Source organism: Cryptomeria japonica, chromosome 1, assembly GCF_030272615.1.
Source record: "Cryptomeria japonica chromosome 1, Sugi_1.0, whole genome shotgun sequence".
NCBI lineage: Eukaryota > Viridiplantae > Streptophyta > Pinopsida > Cupressales > Cupressaceae > Cryptomeria > Cryptomeria japonica.
The window spans coordinates 712,477,239-712,489,361 of record NC_081405.1 but is presented as its reverse complement, the minus strand read 5'-3'; the positions used below and the strand labels follow the sequence as shown (position 1 = coordinate 712,489,361).

The 12,123-nt window shown below is 38.9% G+C and overlaps 1 protein-coding gene across 4 annotated transcripts in view; it reads left to right on the top strand.

Annotated features, from left to right (window-relative positions):
* LOC131050392 (MLO-like protein 1) overlaps positions 1 to 12,123 on the top strand; it is a 106,276-nt gene that overhangs the window by 49,690 nt on the left and 44,463 nt on the right. For 3 of the 4 annotated variants that reach the window (XM_057984552.2, XM_059221803.1, XM_057984551.2), the window contains 2 exons: positions 11,329 to 11,502; positions 11,676 to 11,711. The exons of the other annotated variant lie outside the window; for it this stretch is intronic. In XM_057984552.2, coding sequence (XP_057840535.1) covers positions 11,329 to 11,502; positions 11,676 to 11,711 — 210 coding nt within the window. The remainder of the gene's footprint in view (positions 1 to 11,328; positions 11,503 to 11,675; positions 11,712 to 12,123) is intronic. 4 annotated transcript variants of the gene reach the window in all.

Below are 12,123 nucleotides of genomic sequence, written 5' to 3'. Positions count from 1 at the left end.
TCTAAGTGGATAACCTGATCAAATGCATCTAGAAGAGCTGCGTCCCAAGTAGGTTCAAGTTCCTTTGTTCTATCAATCAGGAGCATGGTAGCATACATCTGATCATACTGCTCATCTGTAACATCTGCGTCCTTGCGAAAGATGATCTTGATTCTATCCTCAAATTCCTGGATATCCACATCTGTCTCGACCTCGATCCTTCTGCCAAGAATGGTACGAAGTACCTCAAATACTCTGTCCTGGATCGGATTGATCACCTTCTCAACTTGACCACATCTAACACTGATGTCCTCGAAGAGAACACTCTTTATATGGAGTAAGATTGACCACTGAAACAAACTGTGAGAATCACCTTCTAAGATCCTCTCCTGCGCTAAAATTCTTCTGGATGTGTGTCTTATTACTTTCAAGACAGGGACGACAACGTCCTTGGTATGGGCAAATGCAGCTACTGTTGCCATCAATCTGTGGATAATCTCAAGAACTTGGATAGCCTGATGAATGATCTTCGACATCCTTGTAACAAACTCTATGGCCACTGTATGAGATCTATCCATCCAACTACATGTACGCTGGACCAGGTTCCTGAATCTTTCTGCTTCATTGATCGATTGAAGGGGCAATGCCTGCACTGGTGACCTAACTGGATCCTGACGTCCCAAAGGTTCATTGATGTGACTGAAATATGTCCTCCATGCACCGACCTCTCTCTCAAGCTTTCTATTCTTTTCTACCTCTTCTCTAAACTTGTCCTTCAATGCCTCAAATGTGTCGGTGGCATCATCTAAAGTCTGCTCTGCTGTGGATGGTCCTAACTCAAAAGTCTGTATATCATAATCCTCTGCTAGGATCTCACCCTCACATTTATCTGCTGCCGGTGTAGCTATCTGTAGTTTTCGGGATCCAGTCTCATCTCGAATCATCTTGGACATCTTTGTAGCCTTCTTCTTCTCTGTTGTCATATGTGAACGTCCAACAAGGCTCTCTAAATCAATTGCATTGTCCTCGTCCTCAATTACGATCACCCTAGTCAATCTTTCCTTCAACCAATCTGGGATATTCGATCTTGTCTCTTGAACTTGAATTTCTTTATGTACTATTTCTTCTTGTCTGGGAGGAGATGTTACTTCATTATCATTATCTAAATCATAGTCTTGGAGAGATCCATCTGACGAAACATGCTGTGCCTGTCCTTCCTCCTGCCTGTCATTTTGTACCATCGACTCCATGGACTCTTCTACTCGAACTGTTCTATTTTCCGGTCTGGAAGAAGTACCTGGTGTTTGATCTTTGTTGGCACCTAACTTTTTCTTGGAAGGCTCTTTCTTTTCTGATCTTTCCTTTCTCTTTGAACCTCTCGAATGGAGATTGCCCTCACTGGCACATCGAAGGTTACCTTCACCTGAATTCCTAGGATTAGGATTGCCTTCACTAACACTTGCTCCACCTTCGGCTGGTTTATCTTCCAAAGTGAAAGACATAGCTATGCCTTGTTCTCTCAACTTCTGATGCTGAACGTCTACCCATCTGCGAGTACAAGACAAGACTGGTGCCATCAAATCATCTAAATCCACGGCCTCGGGCTCATTCCAATTCAAACTTATTGTTTTGCTTTCTCTATCATATGAAGATTGGATGTGCCTGCCGTTGTCCTGAGCTTGGTCGGCCACTCTGTAAATCTTACATTTCCTGATGAAATCCAAAGGCAATCTAGAATGTATCTTTCGTTTCACTTCGAGATCATCTAGGAGATTCATCATAAAATCTTCAATTTGGTGCTCATGTCTAAATCTTCTACCAACCGTCTCCTCTAAATGTCCATGGGGATCAAAACTATTCCTCCAAGCAAAAGATGAAAAAGAATACAAGGCTAACTCCTTCTCTGCGTCATCCATGGCTAAGACATTAGGACATACCTCAACTGAATTACCCAAAATAATAGGTACCTGAACTCCATTCTGATGTTTGTGTCTGAATGCCTTTACATATGCTGCCAACTGCCTTGTTACTTCAAGTAACACAATTCTTTCTGTCGGATATCTCGGCAACATGTATGGAGGTAAAGGACATCCATGCACTCTAATGTTGTGAATCCCTCCTTGCAACGTCCTTGTGATGTTCATCGTGAAAGTATCATTGACTAACTTGTAGTTCTTTCCTGGCGGATGATGCAAGTAGGTATAGGATTCACAAGCTCTGACCTCGCCGGGTCCTCTTCCAATCACTCCTCTGTGAGGTAGTCCTGCGTACTCAACGCTCCTGATTAAGGCATAGATGACGTATGAACTCATGTGGAAGGACTTAGTAGCCCTGAGTCTTCTCAACTGTACGTCTAAGCAATGGCTAATTATCCTAGCCCAATGTATTGTACCCTTTCCTTGAACAATCACCTGGATGAAGTAAAACATCCACTTCTCAAAATAGAAGGCATGAGGTGCTCCTGTAACTCTGTTGAGCATGGTAATCAAATCTCTGTACTCCTCCTAGAAATCAATCCGATGCGGTGTGTTCGGTACCTTGCTTAGACGGGGACGACTCTTGAGTAGCCAGTTCTTGTTAATTATGCTTAGGCAAGCATCTGGATCATCATCGTACACTGATCTGGCTCCTTCAATGCTCTTGTATATCATGTCCCTGTGCTCTGGAAGATGGAAGGCTTCACTTATGGCTTCCTCTGAGAGGTACGCCAAAGTGTTTCCTTCATTGGACACAATTGTCCTAGACTGTGGATTGTAGTGACGGGCACACTCGATCATCAACTCGTGGCATTGAATAGCTGGAGGAAAACCGGCCGCCTTGATGATGCCACTCTCTATTACTCTCCGGGCGACAGGTGATGGCTTGCCAATGTAAGGGACCTCTCGAAACTTCTTCGTGCTAAAGTTCCCCAAGTTGGTATCTCCAATGTTGCTCCACTTCGACACGATCTTAGTCTCCACTTCTTCCGTCTTCTGATCTTCTTTCATGAGAGCCGAGCGACTGGTGGATGCTCCCGCCTTCAGGGTCGCCATACCTACACAACATTTCATTATAAGAAATAGATTTTGCAATAAATAACGTAAATAAGAGAGACAAAATTTTAGGAAACCTCATGATAAGTCCCTAGAGTTATCATTTCCTAAAAAACAACGATTGAGCCAAGAGAAATTCAAAAATCAAAATTTCAAAACTTGAAATATGACGATGAATGAATAAAGCAATAATAATTAAAATCGCCATACCTCGATAGAGAGCTAACTCTAGAATGCAAAAACAAAATTCGCCTAGGCAAAAATTGAGGTATAAAATAATCTTCAATATGATCTCCTCAAAATTGACTTCGCCACCTCTGGAGAGAACGTGATCTTCAAGTATCGCCCTAGACGTGGTCCCAAATGATCTTCAAATTTGTCCTTGACAAATCGCTCAAACAAATCCTCCAAGTCTTTAGCAAATTCGCCTTAATGTCTCCTCAAGTTCGCATTTGGTGTGGTCTTCAAATTCGCACCACCCTTGATAACTAAGCGCCACCCTTGGTTTGAATTCGCACCACCTTTGAACACACTTCGCACTATATTCGCCTCTTCTTAATTCGCATGAAGAAAGGTAAAAATGATTATGTGAAAATGAAATCTCTCACCCTTCATATATAGCGCGCTCATCCTTTCACCCCTTAGGCCGACTTGACAAATAAAACCATTTTTTAAATGATTTGCAATAAAATAACAAGGCCGACTTGCTTAGTTGAGCGCTCCAAATCGATTTTTATTAATTAATTAATTATAAATAATTAATTATTAATGCCTTGCGTTTTTTAAATGAGAATTTCGATTTTTAAATAAAGGCAAAAAATAATTAATAAAAGATAACGCCATATTAAATGCTAAATAAAATGGATATTCAATTTTTAAATTGATTTAGCATTTGAGGAAAATTCGAATTGCTCACTTGGCGCCAAAATTGGAAAAAAGGAAGGGACGTACCTCATCGCTCTGGTCCCTTGGAGAGGGACAGGAGCGATCCATGATTTTGGTCTTAATTTTGCATTTCTTACGTCCAACTCCTTCATCTTCGCGTTGAAAATCGATCATCATGATGAGTCCTTCGAATTTGATCATCTTGCATGCGTACTTAAATACCTTTTGAGTGTTCATCGCCCTTGTCCCTTGGAGAGGGACAGGAGCGATCTCCAAATTTCCACGTTCAATATGCATCTTTGTTCCTCGATCTTTCATTGTTAGCGAATAACATCTATGCTCATTCCTTTTGCGCTTATTCCATTTGTCTTCATTATGTGTTTGGACGCATTAAAGGGATCATCGCCCTTGTCCCTTGGAGAGGGACAGGAGCGATCCACGTTTTCTCCTTAACCTTGGCAAGTTTACACTTCAATCTTCGCTGTGATGTCTTCCAAACGATGTCCCTTGCCTTGCTTATCCTCGCCTAGCTTTGATCTTGAAGGAATATGCGTGCTTTTGATGATATCGCCCTGGTCCTTGTCCAAAGGACAGGAGCGATGTGAGCTTTTACCTTGATTGGCAATGTTTGGACGTTCAACACTCTTGCGAATTATCTTCAAACGATGCCTTGGACCATATGCTATCTTATGACGTCTTGACTTAGCTTGAACTTGAAGCAAAACGAGGAATCCAAAGCAAATCGCCCTGGTCCCTTGGAGAGGGACAGGAGCGATATAGTCTCCATGCTCAAAATGATGATCATTTTACGTCCAAAACCCTTGTATATCATCCTTTTATCATACCATGGACCCTCTAGAACATTGCAACATCTTGTCCTTACGTAAATTTTGCATGAAATGGCCAATGCATCTAACATCGCCCTGGTCCCTTCCTGAGGGACAGGAGCGATCTATGTTATAGGGTGTCAATCTCTTCATTTTAACGTCCTTTGAGTGTTTGCGCATGATGAAGACGCCTTGAAATGTCCCTCGCCACCTTGTCTTGACTTGTGTCGACCTTGAACTTTGGAGGAACGACCTTGAACTTGCGTAGGAAGTATCATCACCATTGTATCGCCCTGGTCCCTTGGAGAGGGACAGGAGCGATCCTTCCCTTGTGGCCACTATCTCACTTTGCCAGGTTCCAAGTTTATATTCAACGGACTCGTCCCTCTTCACTCTATTCGTCCATGCCTTGACATCATCTGTAATTTTGCAAGAAAAGCAATTATATCAAAAATCGCTCTGGTCCCTTCCTGAGGGACAGGAGCGAACTAGGCATTTAGCACTGTTATGGACGTCCCAAAAATCTTCAATTTGTATTCAACGCATTTATCTCATGTTCTTCCTTGTTTTTGAACGTAAACTTGCCTTGACCTGTGTCTGGATTTTGCATAATGAAGGAAATCGCTCTGGTCCCTGGGAGAGGGACGAGAGCTACAAGGTACCTCGCCCTGGTCCCTTGGAGAGGGACAGGAGCGATTTGGTCAATATAGGTCATTCTCCTTCGTTTTTTGCATATCAAATTATATTCATTTGGCAAAGCATCTTCCCTTGGACGTCCTCAAATCATTAAGTTTTCGAAATCTTGCAAGGACAAGGCGAAATTTGAATTGTAGCTCCGGTCCTTCACTGAGGGACAGGAGCGATTTTCCTCCTGGAGGCATTTCTGTGCTCATGAAAATCTTCAATTTATATTCAATGGAAAGATATCGCCGTTCTCCATCACTTCCAACTTGAAATTTGTCTGGACTCTGCAGGGATGATGAGATATTTGAAAATGAGCTCCCGTCCTTCACTGAGGGACAGGAGCGATTTTGCTCCTACAGGCCAAAATAACATGATTTTTCACATTTTAACACTTCACGAGGCGAAAACAAATCAATCCCAATGCCCAGGATCAAAATAAAAAAAAAGTCAAAATTTGGTCAAAATATTCAATCAGACAAAAATTCACATTTCACTGCCAACACTTAGACAAATTTAAGCTCTGCATTAACATTCCAATTGAAAATTAGACCATTTTGGCGAATTCATTGCATTCAAAATTTGCATCCAAGAAAAGGAAGCTCACAAGCTCTCAAAAACGACTGGATTTTGGCCTGAAACGACAAAATTTAAAACCCTAAGGCTTGACCCTAAATCCAGACGACCAACTAACTAACAAAATCCTAAAAACGAAAGCAAAAGCGAGCGAAAGACAAGCAAAAAGAGGGGGTCCCCATTTGCGATGGGGCGATGTGTGAAATGGTCACAACAGGTTCCCACCGTGGTTTTTCCCTTAACCGGGTTTTCCACATCAAAATCTTGGTGTCGTGTGTTGGTGCTATTGTGTTTATCTTTATCATTGCTGCAGTTGTTTAGATATGAGATTGTACTTAAATTATATAATCCGGTGAAAACTGATTCACCCCCCCTCTCAGTTTTCCTTCTTGGTTGTTGCTAACAATTTTCCTTTGGGTAATCCAAGGAAAGGACATCCAATGCATACTTAAGCCACATGGCTTGAGTTGGGGACATTACACAAATCTAGATTGTAAAATATAAGTATATACACATTAATTTGGATAAAAATAGGTTGAATAATTGGTAGGTTATACATATGAGTTAGCAATACATGATGATAGGTTGCATCTCTTCTTAGTGACCCTTGAGTAACCAACCATGTTTAATTAGTTTTCGTTTACTAGAAAAGGTAGATGCCTTGCCTAGCAGTGGCCATGGATACTCATACAAGCTGAGGAGACCTCTTTGTAAGGCCTTTTGGCTCTTGTCATGCTATAAAAAGAGTTGGGAGAGCTCCACAATGATAGGTTCAAAAAGGTATCCATACAAGACTTGAAAAAGGTTTTGCACATGGTATAGCAAGCTAAGTGGGCCTAATTGTGAGGGAAATTATATTGTTAAACATGCTTGAGCTAGAGTAGTATTGTGATGAGTAATCCCTTGGAAAATGTGGAGCTCCACCACTTTGAGCATCACCTATATGCAATGAGTTCCAAGTGTATCATTCATGTTTGTGAGAGATTGGTTCTTGTGAACCACTAATACAATATGGGTGATGCAGACTAACTCAAAATATAGATCATGAAGATTGACTCAAAATTAATGCAATTTGTTCCTAAAAATGATATTACACATGATGCACTATGGGAATTACCAAATGGATAGACATTTATGTATTTAAGGATTGAATAAAAATCTTTGGATTGAAGAATTGTAGACAATAAAGATTTTAATTTATTTCATTTTGGAATATTTTGTGTTTTACTAACATTTTTTGGAACATGGAGAAATTGTATTAATGTCCACTAACAACCAACATCAATCAATTGGAGTTACAATACAACTTGATAGGGTGTGACCTAGAAGGGGATGATGTCTTGAAATTCTTGCCCACCTAAAAAGGAAAGAAAAGTCAACCATTAAACAAAATGAGCAATGAATTTATCCAATTTGGGTAAATTCAAAGATTCTAGTTTGCAACATGACTTTGTATAAACAATATTAACTAAGGTATCAATGTGTGTTTTTATTTTGCATATAAACATGTTTATCTTCTCTTTTGGGCTCTCATATCTACAATCATAAGCATGGATATAACACCTTGATTATCAACTATGGGTTAGCAAGTTGTTTTCTGACAATTTTGTTGAGGTGTCATGACCATAAACAAGTACACTAGATGTTGTATTCACCAAGATCAGAGCATGAGTTTCACTTTCACATTTTTTTGTAAGGCCTAATATCACAACAGCTTTGTACACTATTAAAGTGATATCAAGAAGACAAGTTTAAATTTACATCATTACAATGTGATCTGTTTTCAATAATATTAAACAAGAAGAATACAAGAGCCAAAATAAATCCCTTGTTCCCCCAAATTTTTGAGGTCAATGATGGCAAGGTATATGGTGATGTGTTTTTGAGATGGGTTTTTTTAAGGCCATTTTTTAGGGGATGTCAAGGAACAACTATTTAAAAAAAGGGAAAATTTTAAAAAATGAGGAAATTTCAAATATTCATATGATAACATTGATCAACCATTCATCATAGACATTATAGAACTTTAATACTTAATGGTAGACTTGAATTGAGATTTCACATGGGAGTTGACAAACAAATTAACAAAATTTTATTCCTTCCATTATCAATATACATATATATTATATATAAATTACAACACAATGTCCAAAGGGTGCAAGTTTAACCAAAAATGAAAAAAACATTAAAATATGCAGCTGCCCCTAGTCGACATTCTGTAACATTGCATCAAAATTGGAGTTTGAGTTTGAATCATCGCCGATATGAGGGGCTGCCTCATCCAATGGGACCCCGACCAATCTCTTCTTTACTGCCTCCTCATCAACTTGTATAGCATTACTAGCTGCTGTTTCTGGATATGATTGTGTTTATTTTTTTTTGCATCAACGTTTCGGATCACACTCCATGATCTGTGATCCTTTTGATGTTCTCTATCATCTTGATGATGGATCACAGAGTGTGATCCAAAATGTTGATGCAAAAAAAAAAATACACACAATCATATCCAAAAACATCAACTAGTAACATTATGGATTGTGGAAAACTGATATCTTTAATTGCATGGCATTTTCAGGGCCAACATCTTAACTTGTACGTAAGAGTTTGATGATACTTAGGAGTTCGTTGATCATGTAGCTACAAGGCACGTTCTTTCATCGTTTAGAGGTAAGGTTGTTCCTCTTCATTCATTCATTGATTGAAGCTATATGTGGACCGCTTCCTCTTTGTAGCAGAAGAATTGGCAACTTGTGGAAGGAGGCCAGTGGCAAGCATCCTCAACTCTAGTGCGTCCTTGCCATGCCACATCCACCATCCAATAACGTACCAAGGCATCCCCTAAATTCTTTTTTGGGTAGTATCCAAGATGTTTCTTTTTTTTTTTTGCAAATAAGGAATAGGTTGGCGATGTTTTCTACCTGTCCTTGCATCCCCATAATGTCCGCTATGTGGGGGTGAGGTCATATTCGGTAGGGGATGTGTCCTTGGGGAGCATACAATAATTTCATCGTGTTTCCGATTTCTAGGTTAAAAGTACTAGTCCTTGGTCTAAAATTTTAGACACAAATGGTGTTCAAAAACATCCTTACAAGCTCTAGTATAATCCAACAATTTCAACTATATTTATGGAAAAGAATCAAAGACAAATAAATATACTTTAAGATATAGTAACTTAACGAGTATGTCAAATTACATGGTAATATATATATATATATATATATATACACACACACACCTAAATTTGATTTCAAAACACCATTTGAATGGGATAAACTAACTTTTACTAGACAAATAATATTAGATTTTTTTAGTGATATTAGCACTCCCCCTATCAGCACCTCTAACTGCTTTGCCTTTGGGGTGTTTGTTTAAGTTAATACTTAGGAATTTTTCCCTAAGATAGATTCTTTTTGGGGTTTTGACTATCATTCAACTCAAGCCTTGGTGGTTGGGGGGATGGTGTAATGTGTGGGACGACTTTGGATTTTGGAGCTATTGGTGGTGGTTTGTTGGCAAAAAGGTGGGTTGATGCTATCAAAGGATTGGACCTCTTCACTCCTACTCAATCCTTGACTCCATTGGTGGATGGTAAGGATCTCCTGCTCTATGTTCAAGACATTGCTATTGAAGCTAAGCTTCCATTTTTAGGAATTCACTTGTATGGAAATTTCTTAGAGCCAAACCAAATATTGATTGTTCAGAAAGTAAACTCAACGTAAATGGAAACTTGGAACATTTGAGATTGTGGCTTTGTTGACGGGTTTCTTTTTTATCTTCATGAACCACAAAGACTATGCAAGGGCCCTCTTAGAGGGCTCGTGGTTTCTAGGTTAGAATGATTTATTCCTCAAGAAATATTTGAGGATCGATTTGGGTTAGTCTTCTTGGGCTATCATTGGAGACTAGATTTCTAGGATGAGGATGTCTTTATGGGCATTGCCAACTCATTTGGACAGCTTATTGCAATGGATGCAGTCATCAAATCTAGGAAATGATTGTTGTTTGCAAGATTTTGTGTTTATTTGAATGTCGATAAGGTGCTCCCTTCTAGGATTACCTTGTCATATAAATTGTGTAAATGGGTGTGAGGGATAGACTTCAAGGATTCCATGGTTGTTTGCCATTGTTGTTTCGAAGCTGGTCATGTGGAGGTGGACTGCCCGAACAACAAGATAAAGCAATCTTGTTGGAGGAAAAAGGAACAAGCTTTGCCTTCCCAACCCTTCTTGAGGCTTTTGATGATCAATAGTGAGGTGGAAGGCTCCTTGACAAATGGAGGTAATAATGAATGCAAGGCTCTTCTTGAAGAGGTAACAAAGGAGTTGTTTTAGGGGAAGGGATTTTGAGGATCGTAGGGGGTTGGGAGAGACCTAAGATATTTGTGGCTTCAACCCTACAAATGAGTTGTGGAGGTCACCCTACCCACCACCCCCATTTGCTTTTAATAATAAAGGGGAGATAGTGTTGGGAAAGAGGATTTCATGTGGCCCTGGGGGTCCTTATAATTCAAGAGTAGCATTTAGAAATGGGGAGAAAGCTAGAAAGCTTTATGTGCCAAGGAAAAGAAGGATGAGGCTGTCCAATGCTACTTGGAGCATTTTGGTTTCAAACTGCCTCGATTCAGTTCTCCTTCGGTCAATAAGTAGTTAGCCCCAAGTTTTCTGTTTTCAGCTCCATTGCTGATTGTTTGCTTTTGCAATGCTGCCTTAGTGCTGTTTCTTCCATATAGTTGCTCGTTTCATTGGACTTCATCATTTTATCTTTCTGGTTTTGTAAAAAGGGGTCTAGGCCCTTTCCAAAACCCACCTTTACAAATAATATAAAAAATATATTTAGCTTTTCTGGCTGTTTTAGAAAAAGACATTCCTTTCCACTTTCTATCTAGATTGATGTAACTGTTTGTATCTTGAAATAATATATGATGTATTTTTTATTAAAAAGGCCTTTTCACCAAAGCTAAAAAGTGCCTTTATGTATCCTCTAATTTTGTTGACATTTCCTATTATTAGAGGAAAAATAAAAAACTGAGAAACATCTGTCCACGCATATTTTGAATGAGTGAATTTAATGAGACGTGTTTATGAATCTTTGATACATATCTTTGTGTGTACTGAATTCCTGAGTATGTATTCAATGCTTATTAGCAAGACACGTTTCATGTGTTTTGATATCTAAGTACTTGACAAATTTAAACTATTAAGTGAAAACACTAAAAACTTGCTACCGATTATAACAGTTTTTGTGAATCTGTCATATATAGTAATTATGTACGTTTCTATGTATCACATTCACAGTGCATTAGCTATGTGATATTTTGTCAGACATTTGACTAGATGGATTTTTGGCAGCTTTTGCTTGCCGTGGGTGCAAAACTGCAGCATGTCATTATGCAGCTAGCTCAAGAAGTTGCTGAAAAACACACTGCAGTTGAAGGAGCAATTCTTGTCCGGCCTTCAGATGATCACTTCTGGTTTCGAAGGCCTAAACTAGTCCTTCATTTAATTCACTTTATTCTCTTCCAGGTAATGAATAACAGCCTGTATATGAGAATTGCTGAGTCGCTCATTTTTAAAATTCAGCATGTACAAAAATAGAGGAACGTTGAGATAAAAGGAGAGATAATACAACATGCCTCAGATGATATGGATTTGTGTAGATATGCAATCGTTAATCTCTGTATTGGTTGTTTTTGCAGAATGCTTTTGAAATAGCATTTTTCTTCTGGATATGGGTAAGCATATAAACCATGCGCATGTTTTTGCTCTGTATAGGAGATATTATGTTGGAGGTTTAGTTTGCTCGAAGGAAATTTTTTGATATTTTATATTGTCAACAAATTATCCTGCATAAATTGTCATTTGCTAGCAGGGTAGGCTAAGTGAGACGATTTTTCATTTATCTTCTTCTAGTATGCAATTGTAATGAAATATGAATAGTTTATAGTTATAGCCAGCATGAATCAATTACCAGGTGAAGAAACTGTATATGATATTACCATGTTCCTTACTGTTTTTGTTATCTTGTTTTGAACATAATGCAACATACTTTCATAGGCCTTTCAAGTATCTTTCTTACAAAATTTTATATTACGTATATTCCAAAACACCCCCTTTTCTACTAGATAGATAAAATACTATGTTACT